The 25,485-nt window shown below is 35.0% G+C and overlaps 2 protein-coding genes across 2 annotated transcripts; both read right to left on the bottom strand.

The window, feature by feature from the left end:
* Positions 1-1,093: 1,093 nt before the first annotated feature.
* LOC122585139 (proliferating cell nuclear antigen-like) lies at positions 1,094-3,400 on the bottom strand. The gene is made up of 4 exons (XM_043757244.1): positions 3,025-3,400; positions 2,047-2,199; positions 1,849-1,946; positions 1,094-1,740 (listed from the first exon to the last, which is right to left on the bottom strand). The coding sequence occupies exons 1-4, from the start codon at positions 3,341-3,343 to the stop codon at positions 1,219-1,221; spliced, it is 1,092 nt and encodes a 363-aa protein (XP_043613179.1). The 5' UTR covers positions 3,344-3,400; the 3' UTR covers positions 1,094-1,218.
* A 20,666-nt stretch (positions 3,401-24,066) lies between these two features.
* LOC122589167 lies at positions 24,067-25,018 on the bottom strand. The gene is made up of 4 exons (XM_043761419.1): positions 24,832-25,018; positions 24,574-24,693; positions 24,358-24,432; positions 24,067-24,257 (listed from the first exon to the last, which is right to left on the bottom strand). Exons 1-4 carry the CDS (start codon positions 25,016-25,018, stop codon positions 24,067-24,069), a joined length of 573 nt encoding a protein of 190 aa, XP_043617354.1.
* Between the last annotated feature and the right edge of the window lie 467 nt (positions 25,019-25,485).

Genomic DNA, 25,485 nt, shown 5'->3' with positions numbered 1-25,485 from the left:
ATACAACCTAATTTGTACAAGAAAAACCGAAGTAGCTCATGCAATTGTATCTGATGTTAACAAAAAAAATCGATTCAGAGCCATCGTATATTGCTACCCATAAGTAAGCTAAAACATACGTGTTAAGATAAAATAGTCTAACCTTGGAACAAATGTTTTTAGTGCAAATGAGTAGCTGAGGGCCTGAGCCAACCTCAGCATTTTTGAATTGTGTATAAACACTCATAATGTTTTAGGATTATAACACCTATACTTTCTGGGCTATCATCATGAACAACTTTGTTTTTCCATTTCCATATGGACCAAAGGGTAAGAGCATTCACAGTCGTCCCGTTCTAGCTCGTTCCCCGCTCGTTCTTTGTTCAGGGACGAGCGCACACGGTTAGGTGTGGCTCGTCCCTTGCTTCGTTCTTGCAAGTTCGTTCCCACAGAGACGAACAGTTATATGTATATTGTATTTTTAGTTGTTTAAAATTAAATAAATGGGGTGGGTCCTAAACTAGTCCTGACATTGTGGTGTTTTGGGGGATTAGTCCTTGGTTAGTCTTTGGGCTGATGTGGTGATAACAGGGACTATTCCTTGGAGAATGAGTGTCTCCCACTATAAATACTCTAAGTAAACATACCCCATGGAACGTCATCGAGCTCCATGTATTTTAAAATAATTTTCGACAGCATACCTGCCACAATCTGTGTTTTATTGATATGCGCTTATGCAGTCTAACATTTTCTCATAGTTAACCAATTACAAAGGTTATGCATTTTAAAGGGAGGTGAATGGGTGAAATCTTTCACTGACACTAATACTGCACAACATACTATCAGGTAATACATATTTTCATTTTATATGGCAACATATTGTTTTAGATTGCAGAATTGAAAGTCTGAGGTTCACACCATCACACCACGACACCAGTCTTTGATGGGAACAGCTTTATCCAATCTGATTAGTTCACCAAATGTCACAGTCCATTCTGAGACACACTATGCAAATTCTCAAGTTTCCGACATATCCAATGTCATCACAAGTCATAACTTACAAAGTAAGAGTGAAATAGCAAAAAATTCTTATCCCACTAAGGTTCAAATCAGATACCAGAATTTAGAGAAAACTAGCTCATAAAACACACAGCAAGGGTTTACAGATATGCTCTCATCTGGCATTAAGAAAAATTAACCCCAAGTTCATAAAGCTAATAACTACTTTGCAAACAAGCTCTACTCAACATCCATTACTTCAGCTTCGCCATTAGTTTCTTTTTCGATGCTAAGCTTCACATCTTCGTCACCAATAATCTCTTCCTTGGGCTTAACAATTCCCGTACCAGGCTTGGAACCAACAACTTCAACATAGTCTGCAGTTTGACCATTGGCTGCAATCGTTGGCTTCATTTCCTCTTCTTCCTCATCAAGGTCAATCTTCATAACACGACGTTTGGGAGCCTCTCCATTAGTTTCAGGTTCGACTTTGGCCTTTTTCTCAGGTGGTTTCGTGGGTTCAGCAGCTGGTTGAGCTTGTTGACCTCCCATCTCCTCATCTTCTTCTATCTTTGGAGCCAAATAGAACCTCAGATAGCCCATTTCTGCAATCTTGTATTCAACCACAACCGGCAGTTCAGAAGACAAGCTCACTGTCACTTGGCTCGCCAATGGGGTCGCCTTAGTGAAGGAATTCATGTACCTCAGTGCAAATGTCAAGGAAACCGGTGTCTCCATTTCAATGATTGTAGCATCTTCTGGCTGCAAAAGTTTACACCAAAAATGTAATCAATATTTACAACCCCATAATCAGTCTTTATATTATATATATATATATATATATATATATAATGTAATTAGTCTGCATACATTGTCAACAGAAGTGTGTTGTCGACACACAATATTTGCAGTCCCAATGTCACCTTTAGTTGAAAACTTGACACCTTCCTTTGTAATAGATATCACAACTACAACCATCAAAATTATAATATCACGATTAACAAACAAGCTTACATTTTGATAAGTATATGTTTATCAGAAAATCCTGTGAAAAAATGAAAGAAATACCAGTGTCTCCAATAGTGCTAAGATCTTTGCAGATTCTTGCAAACTCAGTCGACGGCATCCGAACAATGGCTTCATACTCCGATTCAGGTATCCCAAGATGCTCACTATCAATGTCCATCAGCTTCATCTCAAAATCAGCAATCTTGTCTTGATCTGATAAACCAACCATTTTAATTATATTCCACTTAGCAAAAAAACATACACATCAAAGATTCAAAGGTTATTTCAATGCAAATATATTTAATAGCATGCACTCAAAAGACATGAATAACACACAAGTTGTCCTAAAAATGCACAATCTATACTGGAACACTGTGGTGCTACTTGCAACAAAAACTTTCTCCAAAAGGTTTAATTTACTAAAAATGCCTTATATAAGTACATTTTATTTTATAAACTACCATTAAATAAAATTTTTTAACTTAAGAATAAAACTTCATCAGCAAATCACTTCTTCAGTCAAGTTTGAACCATTATGAAAAAAAATGCCTTAAAATACCTAAACTGACATAATTGATAAAGTAATTCAGTCAATTGATACAAAAAATTAAAACACCACACAATTTGTTCAAAACTACCTTCAAAAAACACTAATTTTGAAAAAATACAGCTTTAAAATTCAAATCCATGACATTTTATCATATTAATCCCTAATTTTCCCTAAATAACATAAATAATAAATAAGTTAAAAATAAAAAAAAACCCCAAAACTTCATCAATAATGCAACTTTTAGTCCATTACTACACAAACAAAACCAATTAAAAAACTTATTATTTAAATAACCCTAAAACTCTTATCAAATATATTGTTTTTTAGTCATTGATAAAACAAAAACAAAAAATTAAAACTTCCACAATAAAACCCTTAAAAGCCCTAAAACTCATCACAACAAATACAGATCTACAATTAAAAAAAATAATCACAAACAACAGTAAAAAAAAAAGTTAAAAAAAAAACAGGGTAAAAGAAAGAATTACTGGGGGATTCAAACATGAAAGTGACAGAATCACCGCCGTCATCAGCTTTAATAGTAACAATATCATCATTTCCAGCACATTTCAACATTTTTGCCATGTTTCCCATATTCATCCCGATTGAAAGATTCCTGTCACATCTGTAATGCTCAAACCCTTCTGATCTTAACAGGAGTGATACCAACGCCACGTGGCTTGAATCCATTGCTTGCAAGGAAAACCCAGTTGATGAACAGTCAAAGTTTGCGTCGTTGACCAGATCTTTTATTGATTCCATTACTTTCTTTATCACACTCCCTTGCACCAACCTTAATTCCAACATCTCCTTTCTTTGTTTTTTTTTTGTTTTTTTTACTGAGTGTATGTGTGTGTGTGTGTGTTTTGGAGGCAGAGAGAATGAGAGAGATGGCTTGGTGAGGGAAACGAGGGTGGGAGATGTGGGGGTAGAAAATGATGGGATTTTGGCGGGAAAGAGGATGTAAATTTCCCCGCCTAAAAAATGGCTCTTGAATCGTGGTTTTCTAAGGAATGTTTTGGGTGAAATTATTAATGGGAAATTGGAATTTAATTTATTTTTATTTTCATTAAAGGTATACAAGTTTTAAGGTTATTATTATTATTATTATTATTATTATTATTATTAAGTGTTAATGTATTAAGTGGCTGAATGTATAAAATAGATAATTAACGGTTATTTTTTTATTAAATAAAAATACTTGATTTGACTGGATATATTAACTTTTTAATTATTAATTCTATTAAATGGAAAAAAAAGTGCTTTATTTAACATTTTACTATTCTATCTATATTTCTATATAACAAGATTGCTTTCTGCAATTTTTTAAGAAAGCATTTTGATGTGACAAAACCATGTTTTGTTTTAAAAGGTTTTTATTTATCATAATAATTATTATATTATATGAACTTTATAATATTTTCAATAAATTTTAATCACGAGAAAATTCTTTATTATATAATATTATAAAAAAAAATGTTTTTTTCTTGTTATTGTAAGTCATCAAGTCAACATTTGGTCAACCATTTAAAAATTAGATAATTATGTGGGTGATATATATTAATAATTCAGTTCAATGAACAACCATGTAAATGAGGGAAAGTACATTAGTCATCTAGTTCAATGGATAACCATGTAAATAGAGATTAACATGTTATAGTAGGTCATCAGGTCAGCAGTTGGTCAACCATGTAAAAAAATGAAAAGTATATGGGTGATACACATTAATAATCCAGTTAAATGGGCAACCATGTAAATGAGGTAAAGTACGTTGTTCATCCAGTGACTTAACAAAAAAAAATAAGATTTCAATTCAATTACCCTTTGGTAAAAACAAAGAATAATAATGAGGAAAAATTACATAAATCAAAATTTTCCTTTAATAAATCATAATTTTTTGTGTTCATGATATATAACAAACTGAAATACTCATAGTCATGTTTTTCTCATGATCGGTTAAATAGAGGTGCACAAAAAAACCGGTTAACTTAACCGAACCGAAGTCTAACCGGTTAACCTAACCGGTTAGGAACCGAATCCGTACAAACTGGTTATAGGTTACCATTAACCGTCAGTTTCTAACCGATTGCTACTTTCAAAACAAAAACCAATTTTTAACCGGTTAACCTAGAACCGGTTATTTTACAAAATAAAAACCGGTTAATCGGTTAACCCATATAAATATATAGAAAAAGTAAAAGAAAACTAGAAAAGTCCAGATCTTGAAGAAACCCAACAACTAATATATGTATAATATATATATAATATGTAACAAAGGTAACGAAAGACAATAAAACACAATACTAAGGAATAATAAGAAGCACAAAAAGAAAGAAAGACGTCCAGAGAAGGAGAAGGCATAGTTTTGGGATAAAATTGTACACAAGGAGGACATGGAGCTTGAATCCTTATGTTTGGGTTTGACACAGTAAAATCCCACAAAAACTTCCTCTGTTGGATATGTGCCTTCAACACTCTTGGATCATGTTTTTTTGCACTAGATCTGGTTGTTGAGTTGGTCAACAACAATGAAGATGATAAGAAATCTGTGAAGTCGTATGATAGGAATTACACATAGTCACATAGAGATTTAGAAATGTATTTCTTGATTTTTTGGCCTCTCCACTAGAAAAGGTATATATATTATGATGTGGTCGGTTAAAAATAACTGGAAATAGGTTAACCATTATCGGTTAGCCGGTTTACATTAACAGAAATCGGTTTCATCGGTTGGAGTTTTTTCATATAGAAACCGGTTATTAACCGGTATAGGTTAATCAAAACTGGTTATTCTTTTAAAAAAAAATAACCGGTTTCGGTTGCTAAAAAAAATAACCGAGGTTAACTGGTATTTGCATCTCTACGGTTAAATCCTCATAATGGGCCATATTAGCCCAACTACATAATAGTTTCAATAATAGCATTTGTATATGTTAGTGAAAACGTATCAATTGAAGTAAAAAAATGAAAAAAAAAGAGATTTATACAGTAAAAGTTAGATAACCCGATATATAATGGATTTGCATGATCAGTCATTAAAAAAAAAACCTAAACTTCAATTAGGTTTAGGCTTTTCAAAAAAAAATGATTAATGCATAGCAAAACCAATTAATCGCCACTTTTTCAGAGAAAGGTATGATAAGACGTACAAATTCACGTGCTAAAATCTTTTATACTTACTCTTTTTTTTTTTGCATTTAAACAATAATGAAAAGTAAGAAATACTCGCTATGTACATTTTCATTTTCTCTATAATAAGTAGAGCAAAACGGTAAATGGAAATTCATATAACGAGTATTCCTCACCTTTCAATATTGTCTAAATGGAAAAAATAGTGGGTATAAAAGGTATTAGCACGTGATTACATATTTTATCTCATTTCAAAAATGGTTTCAACTTTACTTTGAAACAATAGTGGTTCCCTGGTTTTGCTCTACATCAATCATCCTTTTAAAAGCCTAATCCTCTTTGAAGATTAGTTTTTTTTTTCTATAATGGTTATCCATTATGTATCAGCTGAGGTAAGTTTCACAACATAAATCTTTTCCAATGATTTGTTTTTTTCATTTTATTTTTCACTTCAATTGATAAGCTGCCATTAGGACTAGGATGAGCAAGGCGTTTTCATGCCTCGGGACGCCACAAAATGTCTCTTGAACGCCGTACACACCGCCTTAGGTGGCGTTCTTGTTCAGAAAAAGCCCATTCCAGTCGCATATCCAATGGGGTTGCGAGTTTCATTAAAGTTTATCCGTTGGTTTTGTTTATATGTGTGTGCCGGTCATGTGTTTTGTATTTATATATGTATACGTGTGTGAGAGAGAGAGTTTCTATGTTTTGAGGAGCTAGAAAAAAATAATAGAAAAAGACGATGTAGCATTGCATCTGTTGATGAAGATGGAAGAAGATGGTTGGTGGGGAAGGTTTGGTACATATATATTGTTGAATACATTTTAATTTAATATAAATATTTTTCTTGGTTTATGTTGTGTTTATATGTATAAATATATAATTTATGAAAATAAAACATAACATAAATATACATATACATATAAATAATAAATACAAAACTAAAATAAGAGCTTTCATAGGACTCCTTCTTCCAAGGATTATCCGATACTGTGAATGCCACATGATGCAAAAATGTACATTAAATCTCTTCTATTTAACCAATTGGTCCTCTTAGTCTAATATATACGAATGCAACTATTTAAACTATTATGTAGTTGGGCTAATTGTCTATGATTTCGCGGATTTAACCGATCATGGGAAAACATGATTATGATTATTTTAGTTTTGTTATCTATCATGGTTCATAAACAAAAAAAATTGTGATTTATTTAATTTTTCTCTATTCTTACTATTTGTTTCTACCAAACAACTGAATTGAAATCCTCTCTTTAAGTGCATTTACATACAAACCATTTTCATTTTTCATGATTCATTCGTCCCAAACAGGCTATAAACTTGTCAATGATTACACTTATTTAGTTTCGTTTCTCCCTTGACAATAACACGAAGGACCGTGCACCAATGACCATTACGATGGAATTTGCCCTAAACCCATGTATCTTAATTACAAAGCAAGAGTGTAGTAGAATGCCGTTAAAGTTAAAATCTAAAGAGAATTCGGCCCAACCCAACTCGTTATAAAGAATGTTATTGGAGGCTAATCTTTGAGCACAAGTTTTACATTTTGTTAGACATATGTGCACTAACCATTTAAAGAATAACATGTAGTAAGAAAACAAATCAAACTAAAAGAAATAAGAAGTTTCATTGGAAAACAATCCGACACAAAGATTCATTCAATCTAAACTTTGCTTACAAGTATAGAGTTTTGTTCATTTGAGTCTTAAATTTTCGTTGGAAACTAAGAGACAAATATTGGCCATTGGATTATCCCCTCAAAAAAAAATCCCTACCCTTGATATCCTTCCCCTTCCCTGTCGTCTCCTTCCCCCCAACACACACACACACACACACACACACACACACACACACAATCTGCCTCTCTCTCTCCCCGCTTTTCCGGCGACGGGATCTTGAACAACCGCCATCTCCACCTTTATCTCTGACCGACGATGGCGACCAACTCCTCCCCCTTCTTCTCCGCCGATACAACCGCCGGAAAATGCAACAACTTCGCCGGAAAACTTCAAACGCTGATAAAACCTTCGTTCCTTCGAATTAGAACATCACACTTACACCAAAGCACTCACAATCACACCGCGAACAAACCCTGACTAGAAATTAATCCGATCTATACTCGCCGGAAAACTTGAAAAACTCACTGGAAAAATTAAAAAACACTATAGCTTTGTTGTTTCTTCGAATTAATGCATGAAACTTGTGTCAAATCACTCAAAAACACATTCCACACAAACCCTAGCCAATATACACTGTTTTCGAGCTTGCTGGAAAAATCACAGTGTCGCCGGAAAAATCACAATCCACCTTCTCTTGGATCGCCGCCCATCAGATCCATACCATTCCCATATGTGTCCCTTGACGGTCAGTTTAGAACGGATAAGGGCCTCTGACCCGTTCCGTATCCACCCGAAAACGAAATTGATTAGCCGGAGAAGATTCGACGGCGTTAGTGTCTTAGTGATTACCAATCAAGCTTGATTTGGCTTGACCAATCAAATATGATTAGAAAATATCGCCGGAGTAATTCGCCGGAATAACCAATCAAGGTTGATTGGCTTGACCAATCAAATATGATTGGACAATGTCGCCGGGGTAATCCGCCGGAGTAACCGATCAAACTTGATTGGCTTGACCAATCAAATATGATTGCACAGTCGCCGGAGTAATTCACCGGAGTAACCAATCATGTTTGATTGGATTTTAATGATGGTTAATCCAATAGCTTAGATTAGTCCCTTGGTTTCCATCATTTTTTAAGGATCCATATAAATACAACCCTCTATCATGAACATAAAAACTGTAATTTATTAAATTAAAATTGTGATTTATTTAGTTTTTCTCCATTCTTCTTCTTTGATTCTACCAAAATATTGAATTAAAATCTTATCTTTTAAGTGTATTCACATACAAATCATTTTCATTTTTACAATTTACTCGTACCAAACACTTTATAAGCTTGTCAATGATCCCACTTCTTTTGTTCCAATTCTCCTTTGACAATAAAAAGAAGGACACCAATGACCATTACGATGGACTTTTCCCTAAAACCATATATCTTAATTACAAACCATAAAAGTTTTAATAAAAAAAATAAATAAATAAATAAAGAAATAAGAAAATCCAAATATGTGTAATTCCAGAAAATTGAAATGCCATAATTCCCGCTAGACCTAGATGGGAACCATACTCTAACCCAAAATAGAATAATCGATGTGGAGAAGTATTAGCATGAACCCAAAAAGCATAGTGATCCTAGTAGAAAGGAATGCTTGCCCGCCCGTTAAAATCTACCAATAAAGAAAATTTGGCCCAACCCCAGCCCGTTGTAGAAAATGTTATTGGAGGCTATTCCTTGAGCACAAGTTTTACATTTTGTTAGACATATGTGCACACTATTCAAAGAATAACATGTAGTAAGAAAACAAAAAGAAGTTTTGTTGGAAAACAATCCAGCACAAAGATTCATTCAATCTAAACTTTGCTTACAAGCATAAATAAAAATTATCATTGAAATTACTATACTACTTTACATAAAACGTATGCATCTGAGCATTTATTGTAACATAATGTTACAACTTGACGTATTTAATTCTGTTCTATTGATGATAGTAACCGTTACTTGACAATTTCATTAGGTTATAAATATTCTTCGTTTTTACACTCCTGTTTCTCATTATCCGAAACGCTAGTTTTGCAGGACAATACCAGTATCGTATTGCAGGTACACGATCCCTTGATTTCGTTTATTTCCTTCCTTATACAAATACTTTGTATCATAATGGATTTGAGGAAGAGACATTTATTGATAACGCAATTTTGCCCAGTTTTTTCCCACGGGTCAAATTCATTTATGCATTATGTATATATGTATTTTTGAGAATTTTTTTGTAACTTATCATTCCATGTGATATATGTAACTACAATATATCTACATTATTAGCAAATTAATATAGGTTAGTTATAACCAAATCAACCTAGGAGGTGCCTTATGCCTGGACTCATCCTCCAGAGGACTAGTCTTAATCAACACCACATCAGCAAAAAACCATCCAAGGACTAATCACCTTAAACAACCTTATACCCAGGACTAGTCTTGGACCCACCATTTATTTTATTATACACTCACAAATAAAAAAAAAACAAAAGGTTAAACAACTCCTTGGGGGGACGAATGGGCCAAGGACTAGTCCAACCCCGCGGTGTACAAGGAGGGACGAATGGGGGGACGAACCAAGGATGAAGGCATAAGGTAGCTCCTAAATGACTTGAAATCTACACAATTTTGCTCCTGTTCGCAAAAAGTGGGTGACCGTGACTCCCCTCAATTTTCACATAAAAATGTTTAAGAACCCGATTTTTAATATGCTATTTGGTGTATATATGGGATTATGTTCCTGAGCCAGAAGCTTACAAACTCACCCCACTAAGTGAGTTTTATGATGTAATAACCTAGATTAATCAATTCTATTGAATATTTTAATCATCTAATCAAACATCATATCATGTCTATCAATCATATTTCAAACTTATTGTTAGAGTGAGCAGGTTCAAGTTGATGCGCTCTCTAACTATGAAGAGATCAAATAAAATTTTGAAGAGAATGTTTGCATGAGATTCTTATGGATTTTCACAGATTATCATTAGACTACAGTTTCCGTGTACATTTGACTTATGGATGGGTCAATCTCGGTGGTTTAAAGTGTTTACGTTAAAATGTTTGGACTACTATTGTAATATGGTACGTGTATCACCACACAATGGTTATTTGCACATAATTTTTGAAATTGACAAATGTTTTAACGGGTCAACCCAACTTGACCCGTCCATCTTGCCATCTCTACCACTTTCCATACGATCAAGTCCTTACCACATTCAGGATTATTAGGATAGAGTTCAATCGGACCATATAGAAGCATATCGATGTTGGTTCTCATATATTTACTTTTTATTGGTCTTATGAAGGTTGTCAGTTTGAGGCAAAAGTTCATCCAGTTCAAATCTACTATTGCTACTTCAAGTTTTTTCTTCTATGCACAATGTATTTGGAATGCTATTACGGACAAGGTAATGGTTCTACATCCTTCCAATCTAGAAATCACACGTCATGGCACTACGCTAAAAACTCAAAAACAACACACTTTCTTTTATTACTAACAATGCCCTATTAAGAATTTTCAATTTATAGGATCGAATACAACAACTTGAACAACCAATAAAACTGTCATCCAACATTAGAAAATATAGTGAAGATGGAGTTAAACACAAACGAGGTTGAGTTAACGAGGGAATCCAATTTTGGTGGTCTTTCATCAATCACTAACTGCAGGGAGTTATCCATGCTAGTTATAGCCTTGTGCCGATGTTATAATCCAACGGACCAGAGTTTTAAACTAAACAAAATGCAACTTTTTTGGTGGTAACGAGATTGTCAAGGCGGTTAGGATGCATGACATCGGTGATAACATCATCACTTTTGACAAGAATAACGAAATAGTACATAAGCCTTTAAAACCTACTTCATATCTAGAAGACCTAATTAAAAAGGTTGGGAGGAATCTGAATTCTAAAAAAGGAATACCTACTTCAATATTGAAGAGGTTTTTGAAAGTCATGCCTGTAGAAAATGATGATCAGAAGAAGCTTTTTAGATAAGTAATGATCTTCTATCTTCTTGAGCAAGTGATCCTTCCTTCACACAAATCCAATACAGTTCACACTTCAAACTGGAGGTGGGTCCGTAATCTTCAAATGTGCGAAGAGGTAAACTGGCCCGAAGATAGCAATCCACCTGCATGTGGCTGGATGGAGGTGTTAGGACTTAACATGATTTCTCAAGTTGTGCTCCTGCTTTGATACTGTTTTGGGTGCATAAATCATGTGCTCCTGCTTTAGGACTTAACATGAGTTATATTGTCCCGCTCCCAAGGGGAAGCCATTTGGACTTAGATGGTGGTCTACAAGACAACTTTAAGGAAATGGTTGATGTAACGATGGTTCCTCGAGGACAACAATAGTGAAGGGGCTGATGACAGGGGTGGTTGTTCCACATGGTTAGTGTTTTTATTTTTTTGCTTCTATTATATAATTCTTTTATAAAAAATGTTTCTTATGATGAATTATTAGCTTTGTAATATAGTGATCAAGTATTTGATCTTGTAAATGGTGAGTTCCCATCTCAATAACTTAATGTCAAGTCATAATTCAAATGTAATCGTTTTTGTTATATTGTTGTTGGTCTATTATTTGTATAAACATTTTTAACATCTCATATTTAGTTCCATTTGAATTATGACCAAATAATAAGCATAAGCTACTCAGATGGGAACTCATTATTTAAAATATCATATACTTGATCACCATATTACAAAGCTAAAAATCCATTTTTTATAAAAAAAAATAAATAATAAAAGCAAAAAAAACTAATCATGAGGAACAACCACACCTCTTTCAGCGCCTTTGCTAATGTTGTCCCATGGAAGAACAGTCATTACATCATCCACTTCCCTAAAGTTGTCCCATAGAAAACTATTCGAGTCCAAATGGCTGCCACTTGGGAAGGGCAATAGTCACATATTTCAATTTGTGGAAAAAGATAACTAAACGGACTTACTCAAGATAAATAAATAAAAGTGTGTATCTCTTGATTACTAACATCACTGGGAGTCATTTTACTTACGATATCCGCAAATTAATTCTCATATTTCCTTGAAAAGTTATATTTTTGGATTAAAGGAATGTCTAGGTACAGCCGCAACTTAGCTATCCGTTCGAATATGATGGCCTGACAAAGTATTAAGAAAACTTCAATGTTAAGAGATTAATGTAAAAAATAGAAATAAATAATAGAAACAACTCCACCCAAAACATCATAGACGTATGTGTAAAGGAGGAGCACAATTTGAGAAATCATTTTTGATTCCTAATACCTCCATCCATCCACACTTTGGCATTGTTCAAGCTTTCATGCAGGTGGTTCGCTATATATCTATTCGCGCCAGTTTACCTCTTTGCATATTTGAAGATTATGACCCACCCTCAGTTTGTGAACTGTATTGGGCTGGGTTGTATGAAGCACTTGCTTAAGAAGAAAGAAGCTCATTACCTGTCTTCCAATCATCATTTTCTACGGGCATGACTTTCCCAAAACTCTTCAATATTGAAGCAGACATTCTTTTTTTAGAGTTTAGATTCCACCCAACCTTCTTAATTAGGTCTTCTAGATATGAAGCAGGATTTAAAGGCTTATGTACTAATTTGGAATACTTGTCAAAAGTGATGATGTTATCACCCATGTCATGCATGCTCGATCTACATGCAGTTCATAGGCGACCTTTCATATACTAACATGCATTTTTGGGTTTTAAAGCCAACTAAACTGAGATAAGAACACCAAACCCAAAACAGTTTATAAAAACGCCCTAAAACACATTTAACTAGCCTTGAATCTCATTTTCCCCATAACAATAATCCATCATTGAAACTCATACTAACACCCTACGATTATCTAAACATCCTAAACTAAAATCCTACATGGCTTATGATTTTACTACCAAAACTCCTAAGAACTACAAAACAACCTACGGTTTTTCCTAGAGAACTACAAATCCCTAACATGCAAGTGGCTAAAAGCGAAGAAGTTACCACCCGTCTACTGCACTAACGAATTTTTATTTTATTTACAACTATGGCAAAACCAAATTTCATCCAACTTCTTAACTTTGGATATTGATCTCACACCAATACACGAAGGATGAAACCTAAAACACACTTGTTTGTTAGCACCAAAAGAAAAAAAGATTAAAGAACCAAATGCAAAAGGAATGCAAGCTTGACCTACCAACAAATCATTGGGTAGTCAGGATTGCAAGGCCACCGACAAACGCAATACCTAAAATATTAACACAAAACAGATTAATCAACACGTGCAGTACCTTTAATTTATTAAAAAACGTACATAACTTATGAGAACAATGTAGCAGAAATGTTTATCATACACGGGCAGAGATTCTTCTGGGTCGTAAGCTTTGGTAACATGGTTATACTTTGAATGACCGAAAAAACCATTAGGACCAACGTCTCCAAGCTTTTCATAGATGTCAAATGTATGGACCGTACACTTTCCTATAATGGAATCAGCGGTCACTATATCATTCCAATTGGAAAAAGGAGTTAGTTTTTTCCCTGAAACACTAGCCGGCCACATGTAGTGTCATCTGGCTAGATGTACCAAGTTATATTAAAAAGCATTTTTCCATTTTTATTTCGTTTATTTATCTGATTCACTCTTGCTACTTCTGGCTTCACACTCTCTAAAGTCTTCACGAGCACGCAATCTCCGCCTATTATCAAGGGGAGAAACAGTAAATATTTAGAATTAAAAGATATTTCTGAAAGAAAAATAGTGATGATTGATAGAGATGAAACTTACTCGTTATTAATGTGTTTTGGTCGAAGGTATATTCCTTTGATGTGTTATGTCTGCGTTTCCCCATGGAGTGGATGTTTAAATGGTCGCCAGCAGACCAAATCAGGAAGTCAGATGAGTATACACATTAATAACGAGTAAGTTTCATCTCTATCAATCATCACTATTTTTCTTTCAGAAATATCTGTTAATTCTAAATATTTACTGTTTCTCCCCTTGATAATAGGTGGCGATTGCATGCTCGTGGAGACTGTAGAGAGTGTGAAGCCATAAGTAGCAAGAATGAATCAGATAAATAAGCGAAATAAAAATGGAAAAACGGTTATTAATATAACTTGGTACATCTGTCCAGATGACACTACATGTGGCCGGCTAGTGTTTCAAGGAAAAAACGAACTACTTTCTTCCAATTGAAATGATACGGTGACTGCTGATTCCATTATAGGAAAGTGTACGGTCCATACATTTGACATCTATGAAAAGCTTGAAGACGTTGGTCCTAATGTTTTTTTCAGTCGTTCAAAGTATAACCATGTTACCAAAGCTTACGACCCAGAAGAATCCCTGCCCGTGTATGATAAATGTTTCTGCTACATTGTTCTCATAATTTATGTACTTTTTTAATAGTTTAAGGCACTGCACGTGTTGATTAATCTGTTTTGTGTTAATACTTTAGGTACAACGTTTGTTGGTAGCCTTGCAATCCTGACTACCCAATGATTTGTTGTGGGAAGTGCAATTGTTAGTAGGTCAAGCTTGCATTCCTTTTGCATTTGGTTCTTTTATCTTTGTTAGTTTTGGTGCTAACAAACAAGTGTGTTTCAGGTTTCATCCTTCGTGTATTGGCGTGGCGTGAGATCAATATCCGAAGTTAAGAAGTTGGATGAAATTTGGTTTTGTCAAAGATGTAAATAAAATAAAGGTTCGTTAGTGCAGTAGACTGGTGGTAACTTCTTCGATTTTAGCCACTTGGATGTTAGGGATTCATAGTTCTCTAGGAAAAACCGTAGGTTGTTTTGTAGTTCTTAGGAGTTTTGGTAGTAAAATCATGAGCCATGTAGGATTTTAGTTTAGGATGTTTAGATAATTGTACGGTGTTAGTATGAGTTTCAATGATCGGCTATTGTTATGAGGAAAATGAGATTTAAGGCTTGTTATATGTGTTTTAGGGCGTTTTTATAAACTGTTTTGGGTTTGGTGTTCTTATCTTGGTTTAGTTGGCTTTAAAACCCAAAAATGCTTGTTAGTGTGAAAGGTCGCCTATGAACTTCATGTAGATCGAGTTTTTAGGACTTAAGAATTTAGAAATTTGTTAGTCACTCGCTGTGAATGAGTCACTCGCTTAGCCCTTTAGCGAGTGACTCACTCGCCAGAAATGATAGCGAGTGAGTCACTCGTTACCCCTTGTATCGAGTGAGTCACTCGCCATTTGCATTAGCTAGTGAGTCACTCGCTAGGTAGTCACTTGCTGAGTTGTCACTTGCTGGGTACTCACTCGCTGAGTCGCTGTTGAGTCACTCGCTAGGTGTCACTCACTCACTCGCTACTTAGTCACTCGCTAGCACCCACTCGTTGTTTTCTTAAAAACCTTATGTCTAAGGAATTTAAACTAAATAAAGATAGTATCATGTTAGGTTCAAACCTTAATGAGAGCTTTAGTGTTTTAGTAAGAGTGAGCGATACCATAGCCTAGCCCAAATTGCACATATCTTGGGTTAGATCCTGTAGTGTTTCCTCACCCGGACTAGCACCCTAAAGCAAAATCTCTAAGGAGTTGGGCACACCAAGGTACTGTTTGCATCATGGTATCATGATGGGTTCACACCTTAGGGAGGGCTTTAGCGTTTTAGTAAGAGTGAGGGATGCACATGTTAAACCTGATTTCTTGGGTCTACCCTGTAGCGTCTCCTCTCCCAGACTAGCACACTAAAGTAAAATCCTTAAGGAGATGGATCCACCGGGGTAATGTCTGTGTTATATCATTTTTAGGTTTAATTTGGTGCACTTAAACTGTTGGGAGGGATATTAGTAATGGTGTAGGGTAGAGGATAGTGTTGGATGAACTGGTTACCACGATTACTTGGGTCTGTCCTACCATGTCGTCTTGTATACATACCTGACCATCATTACTAAATGAAGCCCCAACAGGTTAAGTACATTTGGAATACCAAAAAGGGGGTTTTTATGAGGTGATTTTTAAGTTAAATTAAATGAGGGTTTTATTAATTTATGAAAAAAAAAGCGATGGGGGGATTTTTATGAGGTGATTTTTGAGTTCATGTTCATTAGTAACTCATAGAAGCGATGGTTTATGTATGTTTATAATCCTATTCTTGATCAAACATTTTACTTGACATCGGAGCATAAAAGGAAGCTAAAAGCGGAACATGGTAGGTATTTACCTGAAATGCTTATCTTATAGAAATATACATAAAAATTTTTCGAAGAACATGCATTTGAAATCTTACTTGATTATGGGATTGTTTTATGGATTAAATGTTAACAGCTCACGAGAAGATAGCGCATCTAGCTAACGGACGTTTACACCGACTGCTTAGCGCTAACTTCTTGCAAGTACACCTAAAATACATGACTGTTAAGGATAGCTAATAAATTGGACAATTTATAATTTTGCCATTTAAATACCGGTGTACCATTGGTTGGTTTGAGCGGATTTAATTCTACTTGCTAACCAATGGTACTGGTTACCTGGCAAATTGCTTAACTTAAAACGAATGTTTTTCAACAATTAATTACAAAAGTTTCTGAAGCTAAACATATATCTTTACCATTCGGCATCGATATATACACTGTTTTGGAAACTATTTTTCGTTGAGAAAAACCTATGAACTCACTCAACATTATTGTTGATTGTTTTGAGTGTGTTTTTCTAGGAAATCAGCAAGGGAAATCAACAAGGCTAGCAGGATGTTAGGATTGTGGACCTAGAGCACACTAACTTTACTTTTGAAACTTAATTTATGGTTTTTATGTTAATGTTACGAACAAACAATGTTTTTGAATTGATTTGTTATGTTTTTGTTTAATTTAATGTTGATGCAATTTAGTTATTCTCCTGTATCATGTGCATTGTATCAATCTGTGGCATTCCGTTTCTTTTGCCTTAGAACGGGGTGTTACACCCAACATCACCTCATATGATTCGATACTATTAACGAGTTCCAGACCGTGTTTGGTCCAACTCGGAATCGAATGAAGTCGGATCACATACTCCCATCACACCTTTCATTGTGAATTGTAGCTAAGTAGGTTATTATCGGATTTCTAAGCTTAAGCAACAAATAATACCCGTATACGTATTTAAATCATCAAGTGTATAATGATTTTGACCTTAGTGCATTATATTCTTACAACGGTGCATCACATTGCATCATAATCTATAAACATTCATCCATATTTTCAATGGGTGGGTAGAGGTGGGCACGTGAGAGGGCTCCATAGTTGCCAACCCTACCCACCCAACCACCCCCACCACCGGATCCAAAAGAGAAACATCTGCATATCAGTTTTAGAAAATTTGCATACAGGTTTTTATGATTTGCATCTATACGAAGTTAAATGAAGTTTGGGCAACAGGTATATACAGGTTCTTTTATCTTTCTTAACATGAGTCGGTGGTGGAAATTTTCTAAGATGCAAATCAATACGGGTACATATGTGCTCAAAAACCCATAGATGCAGATTATAAAAACTTGTATGCAAATTTTCTAAGACTAATATGCATATGTTTCTCTTTTGGATACGGATCATCCTTTTGGTATGTCTCCGTTTCGCTTGGGTGAATAGAGAATCTGGTTTTAGGAAGCCTGCCCTCTAATATGCTCGTCGTACTAGTTCGGGTAGCAGGTTAATCCGGACGACCTACTCGATTAGGAGGTCGAATGTACCACCCTGGAATATAATTTGCGTAGTATACCGTTTTATCTGATCAACACCACTTTCTCATTGACTTTAGCTAATCGGGTATCGGGTTAATCCGGCCGGACTTTTCGAGGTTTTTTATGTGACCGGCCTCCTAGCTCAAATACATGAGTATGTCAACAATTTACAAACTTTTGTTCTCTAGTGCCTAGCTCGATCCATCTGACTTGAATTGTGTTTCTATCTCCTCGCACACATGAATAGGAAAATAAAGAAGAGAGAGAAGAAGATGTGAAATCAGAAGGATAAAATAAATTTACAATCAGCAAGATATGACTTACCAACAAGTGTGACAATCCAGATTCATATGAAAAATTCTGGGCAACTTTGAATCCCCAAACCTCGCACTAAATCATAAAAAAAATAAATATATAGAACCCCAAATTAAAATATTCACGAAAAATATTAGTGTAATTAAAATAATTACCTTGGAATCCTCTTCATCTAATAAATTTGCAAAACCACATCACAAGGTGGTTGCATCCCAAAAAATTCCCCTAATGTACCATTAAAATTAAAACCAAATATCACCATAAATAATCACACACACAGAAAAAAGGATAGAAGGTACCTTATTGTGCAAAAATCTGGTTTTTTCCTCTTCATATCTTTGATTCCTCGTATCTTTAATTCCATAACTGAATCTAAACTTAAGAACTCAAACACAGAGAATGTTAGAAAACAAACTTACCTTGCTGTTAATGAAAAATATTGAATTTTGTTGCTCTTCAATCACTCTTTCTTATCACTTAATTTGATCACTGAATTGAACCTTTGGAGAATATGAAGAGAGTTAAAACTCTGGAAAACATGGAGAGAGAAATTGAAGAATAAAAAAGGAAGATAGATAAACAAGAAGTTATTATGGTAGGGAAGAAAAACGTTTTATGTTCTATACTTCAAGTTTTCATTAGTTGTGCATGTAAACTATTACAGCAACTCCATGTCATATTGAGTGATTAGATTTAAGCAATTTAGGATCAAATGATCAAATTTTAAGCATGAGACCTACGTAAGACAATTAATATAATTTCTAAATACATTTGTGGTTCCCTTTAATATTTAGCTTCAGTAACTCCTTTTCTTAAATCTATTTCTGAAAACTAAATGATCACTTTTAAATTACACATCCGAAGACACCATGGTTCTAGCAGTCAGCATAGAGTTAAAAAGCTTGGTAAACCATGTAAATGTAACAATCTTATGTTGTTTCTTGCAACTAATGTGGGGCAGTAGGCTATTATTCATCGCAACAAGACATAGACTAGAACTGCACCAGGGAAGTATATAGAGATTTATGGAAAAGGTTTTAAGGAGTAACACCATAGCCTAATAGGAAACACATCATACTGTCAATTAGAATGGGGAAGGTAAAGGCAACCAATTTTACTAATAATTAATGGCATAACAAGACTTCAAACATGTGACCTCGGAAAACAACCTTATTGCTATTCGGTTATCCTAATTAATTTCCAATTGCTCCATAGTTATTATTAATGTATAAGTGAGAGATACGTAACACATAAATTCTTAACAAAAACAGTGAATGTATCAATCTATAATGCAGATATAAGGTTCAAACACTTACAAAAATCAAATCAAATTATAAGAAAAAGGTATTTACTTACCAGTTGAAGAGCAAAAGTAGACACCAAAATAACTTCAGGGAGAATGTGTAGAGAAGTTTGTAATGGATCATGCATAAATAAACAAGTTATGGAAGAACCTAACCTGGAACGTGACTCAAGTTGTTGGGGTTATTTGGGTAATTTCAATCATTAGGGAATGAGGCTTTTTTGTAAACGCTCCTAGCATAGGGTTTTTAGTTTTAAGCTAGTTGGGCCTTTTTTTTTTCAAAACAAAAGCCCAAGCCTTATTAACCAAACAAGGTTGCTATTTACTATATGAGATTTTTTTTTTAAAGCCTAATCTCATAGCCCCTAAAAAACCCTTAAAATCCCCTTGCCAAACATACACAATGTGAAATACGGAAAGAGAAAATCGTTATATAAACAAATAAACTGCTATGCAGTTACTGTGCGGTTGCAGAGATTCCGTGTTTTTAGAACGCGTGACTGTAAAAAGCAATAATCCACTGTTACGCGTCAGTTATCTGACAAGATCCAATGGCTCATATTTAATTTGATCCTTAGATCCAACGGTCTTGAAAATTCGTTGAATAGATGGCTAGATTTAATTTGACACTTGATCTAACGGCAAGGAAATTCGATAACTTAAAGAATAAACGGTTGAGATTTAATATTAGACTTGATCCAACCGCCTTGGATATCCGGAAATCAAAGACCCAAATCTAAAGTCAACGGAATCCAATGACACACATTCCAAGTCAACTTTTCCAGAAATCTCGGGCTTCGCGCGAACAATATATTAAGAATATATTTAGGTATAATGAAAATTAGGATACCTTTTTGATATCTTCCTTCAAATCAGAATCTAGCTAATCAAAAGGTGTCTAATGAATAAAAAATATAAATCAAGTTCACATCAGATTGTGCTATCACAAACAAAAGGTACAAGAGATAAGACTTACCTCGTTTGATTACGTATAACAAACATTAAAGTTGTCTTATGTCCTCTAAACCAAATAATTGCAACATATCTGTAACATCTGCCATTTTGACCCGTTTGACTTTGTGTGTAACTTGATTCACATACTTATGTAATAATATGATTGATTTCGTTTTGTGACTAAATGATTAATTAATGTATTTGGCGGGTCGATTGACCGACTTATTATGTGTTTCGATACTTGATGAATGTTTAATTTAGCTAGTTAAAAGAATGGGTCAACCCATGGGGCAATCACAACCCATGACCCAAGACTTGACCCAACCCTATCTCCTCCCAACTCTTACACCCATCCACCAATTCATTCATTATCCTATTTCTCTCTCAATCTCTCTTGCAAGACACACACTCAAACATACACCTTATCTCTCTCATTAAATTCTAGTATCATTTAATGTTCTTGGGTTAAGTTTATGGTAGAAATAACATCTTCATCTTCATCATTATATCTCTATTATATCAAAGAATTGGGTCACAAAGTGCAAGGAAACTCCTCATTTAGGTCAAATTCGGGTTGGCACTTGGAAGAATCTTTTGGTAAGTCAAACTTAACTAAAATTCACCATTTTATGTTTGTTAACCTGTTTCTAGTCAAATCTAATCACCCTTGGGTCACAAATCGGGTCAAAAGTCGTTTAATTCGAAGTTAGGGTTTGGTTAGGTTTAATTAGGTTAAAAACCGAATTTGAGCTTAGACTTGGTGTTTGGAACATTGTCATGAAGTGGGTTGTGATGAAACATGTTTGGTTATATTCAAAGTGTGTTTGGAAGTTTACCAAATCGGGTTTTAGATCACAAATGAGGTTTTGGGTTGAAAAATGGGGTTTTTGCCTGTCTGGGGAGCACGACCTCTGAGAGGCTGAGCACGGCTCCTAAGAGTCTTAGCACGACCTTTGTTCTGCACAAGAGTCGTGCTTCACTGACCTCGTCGACTAGTTTTCATTTCCTGCTTCGTTCCATATTCAATCGACTTGTAACTTCGTGGGAAGTCTTATAACATCATTCTAAGGTCAACAAAATTGATTAAACTCAAATCTAAACACTTTGATTTCCATGTCGATTTTGGTGCTAAGTCATTAAAACGTATTTGACAAAAACTCTTCCTTTGTTATCCAAATGTTCCGAAACAACTTCGAATCTACTTTTAGGGATTGTGGCATTGTATAACTAACTAGACCTTATTAACTAAGGTATTAGAGTTGACATTGATGATATTGTGATAAATATTGATAGGTTGTGGACACGTAGCGGTTGTTGAACGCTTATAAACTTTGTTAACTCGTTATTTTTGCTTGGAAACCGAGGTGAGTTCCGTAGCTCCCTACTCGCTTGAGATTCGGGCTGGAATGTGTACAACTACTTGTTAGTCCTTTGATTGTCTGATTGACTTACTTGACGGTTTATCCATTACTTGGTTGGTTTGCGCATGTTTGTGATACTATGATTGTTTAGGTTAGTTGTGTCTACATGGAAGTCGGTTATACTTCTCAAAGGGTTTTAGATGTGGTGGAAAGGCTACGGGTGATCCTATATACAAGCATCTAGAACTTGATGAAAGTAAAATCCTCCGAAGTGTAGGTACGTGTTGTGTTGTGGAATGGATGGATATGGGATTGTGTTTGGATTGGACTATTACATACGTACGCACTTTACACGCAACTTATACATATGTACGCACTTTACACGCAACTTATACATATGTATGCGCTTTACACGCAATTTATACATATGTACGCGCTTTACACGCAATTATACATATATGCTTATTGTGAATTGACATTGTGACGTGGTTGACCTACATTTGATATCCATCCTGGCATATACTTTCATACGATACATGACTTGGACATTTACACCACTTGTGCTCATTCATTTATTTCACTTAACTATCTTATGCCATATGATCTTAGTGTGATTGGACATTGTGACTGTCGACAATGGTTCATTGTGAACCATTTCTACAAACTCACCAACCTCGTGTTGACTTGTTTAGTACACTTTTCAGGTAACCAGGCGAACCCAAGACAAGATGCATGATTGATAGATTGTTGGACCCGGGCTTGGACTTTCATGGATCAAGGATTCATTTACCCAATCTTTTGCATTATGCTTAGGATCGTTTGTCATCTTTTGGATTGTTTTGTAAACACTTGATGGCTACTTGCTCCTTATGCATTTTGTGATTGTATTGATTAAACTTGTTGAATTCACCGAATTCGTGCTATGTCATTTAGTTGCCTACGATAATTCCATCATGTGCTATTTATTTTTCCGTAATATTCCGGGCCCTGGTTCGGGGTGTTACAATATCACAAAAAACAATAACATAGACTTGCCTCGTGAATTATTGTCTGCATGTGATCAGATTTCAAACAAGTATGCTTTTCTCATTATAGTTTTCTACTCAAAATATAATTACTAGACAAACTCTGGTAGACCAACGATTGAGGTCTTTTAATTAAATGTCTTTACATTATTTAGGTATTTGTATTTTTAGTTACGAAAGCTACAATCATATTTATAGACCAGTTGTATGCATAGTTATAGTAGATTTTAAAGTGTTCTATATTAATCTTGAGTTCACACCAAAATAGTAATAACAAAATCCTAATAAGAAACTAGGGATGACAATGAGACAGGTTTTGCTGGGGATCTTAATCCCGTCCCTATACCCGGTCCCCGTCTTCATCAGGTAATAAATTACATCCTCATACCGTCTCATTCCAAGTCAACTTGAGAATTTTTTCGGATTGGGTATTGGATTCCTATCGGATGCAAGTATTTGTCATCCCTATAAGGCTATTAGGAGTAAGGGGTTCCAAGAACCCCATCCCCTCCATCTTTTTTGGCCACGTGGATGAACATTCAATTTGAGGGGTTCCCTTGTAGCAAGGGGTTCCCACATCAGGGGTTCTTGGCTTTTTTTTTTTTTTTTCTAGGTTTGACTTTCAATATTTTTATTAAAATTTAAAACTAAACATACAATTTTTAATCCAAACTCAAATAAAACTTATAAAATACATATCAAACTTATTAAAAGTCACATATTACATCATTATTTAAATAAAAAACAAACAACCTACTCATCGTCGGAACTAACGTACTCGTTGAGATCCGGGAGAACCACGTTATCAGGATCAAAGTCATGTGCTTGGGTCGACCAAAGATGATCAATCAAATCTGCGATAAGCATGTTGTGTGTTTCTCGGCTTTTAATGGCATGGCAATTTTGAATTAGTTGTTCGAGCGGTGTCATTCGTTCCCAATAACCCGGTACTAAAGAAGGTTCATCTGGATTGTAGTCCTGGCATATGGCCTTGCCCTCGTCCTCCAATATCATGTTATGCAAGATGATACAAGCATAAATCACATCTTGCATGAGTTCTTTGTCCCAATAATGAGTCGGATGATTAAGGACCTTTCATCTCCTTTTTAACACACTGAAAGCCCTTTCTATACCCTTACGTGCCGACTCTTTCTTTTTCTTAAAAAGCTTTCTCTTCTCGTCAATTGGATCAGTAAAAGTCTTGATGAATGTAGCATACTTGGGGTATATCTCGTCACCTAGGTAGTACCCCCTCTGATAGAAGTTACCGTTTGCATAAAAGGAAGCTATACATTAGTAAATAAAAACATATTAGTAAATAACAATATAAATAAAATAAATTGGCAAATAACTATATAATTTAAACGTATTAGTAAATAACTATACCTGAGGGCGCCAAACCAGATATAAGATCTTCAAGCACAGGAGATGACTCGAATACGTTAATGTCATTATGAGACCCTTGTGGCCCAAAGTATGCATTTCAAATCCATAGATCATACGATGCAATTGCTTGAAGAATCAACGAAGGCCTACCTATGTCACCACGTGTGTGGGTGCCTCACCAAGCCGTCGAACACATCTTCCACGGCCAATGCATACAGTCAATACTACCAATCATACCGGGAAAACCGTGAACTCTTTCATGCACATCGTATATACGTTGAAAATCAGTCCATGTTGGTCTACGTAGGTATGTACGTCCATACAATCGAATTACACCTAAAAAGATATATAATAACATATACGTAAACTAATCTAAATATATATATATATAGTATACGTAAACTAATATATACAAATTAAAAAATATATATATAATAAAAAACGTAATATATATATAAAAAAATAACAACGTACCACTACAAAAATGGCCAAGCGCCTCTCGTGCGGTCCTTTCCGACATTTGCAAGTACTCGTCTAGCAAATCGCTCGCCACGCCGTATGCTAGTTGTCGAATTGCGGCTGTACACTTTTGAAGTGCGGTAAAACCTAACTTTCCCGCGGCGTTCACTCGTTGTTTAAAATATCTATTCTCCCCTTCCATGTCGCCTACAATCTTTAAAAATAAACCCTTATGCATTCTAAACCGTCGTCTAAATTGTCTCGAGGTGTAAGTCGGTTGATCCACGAAGTGGTCTCGCATCAAGTTCTCTTGCGCCTCTGCCCGATGACGTACAAGAACACCCTTCTTCTAAAGCGCAGTCTCTCTTCTTCTTCTTCCTCCTCCTCCTCCTCTCACGCGACCCGAATGGCCAAAGTAACGGCCGCAACAACCGCACTTTCAACGGCATCATCATAATCATCGGAACCGAACGAATCAAAAGACGATGATGATGACGAAGAGGACATTATATGAAGATGATAAAGAAATACAAAGAAATAGAATATTATAGATATATAGTATAGATATATATAATGTTGTGTGTGTTTTATAAAGTGAAAGAGATATAATATATATATATATATATATAAAGAGAGAGAGAGAGAGATTTAGGGAATAAAAAAAAATCA

Source organism: Erigeron canadensis, chromosome 1, assembly GCF_010389155.1.
Source record: "Erigeron canadensis isolate Cc75 chromosome 1, C_canadensis_v1, whole genome shotgun sequence".
NCBI lineage: Eukaryota > Viridiplantae > Streptophyta > Magnoliopsida > Asterales > Asteraceae > Erigeron > Erigeron canadensis.
The sequence above is the reverse complement of the archived record's forward strand: the minus strand, read 5'-3'. Positions and strand labels throughout refer to the sequence as shown.

Coding starts and splice junctions, on each gene's coding strand:
- LOC122585139 (XM_043757244.1), bottom strand. CDS start 3,343: ATGTTGGAATTAAGGTTGGTGCAAGGGAGTGTGATAAAGAAAGTAATG. Junction 2,200..3,024: donor TTTCATGTTTGAATCCCCCA/GTAATTCTTTCT, acceptor TTGGTTTATCAG/ATCAAGACAAGATTGCTGAT. Junction 1,741..1,848: donor AACACACTTCTGTTGACAAT/GTATGCAGACTA, acceptor AAACTTTTGCAG/CCAGAAGATGCTACAATCAT.
- LOC122589167 (XM_043761419.1), bottom strand. CDS start 25,018: ATGGAAGGGGAGAATAGATATTTTAAACAACGAGTGAACGCCGCGGGA. Junction 24,433..24,573: donor TATGATTGGTAGTATTGACT/GTATGCATTGGC, acceptor TTGGGCCACAAG/GGTCTCATAATGACATTAAC. Junction 24,258..24,357: donor ATCTGGTTTGGCGCCCTCAG/GTATAGTTATTT, acceptor ACTAATGTATAG/CTTCCTTTTATGCAAACGGT.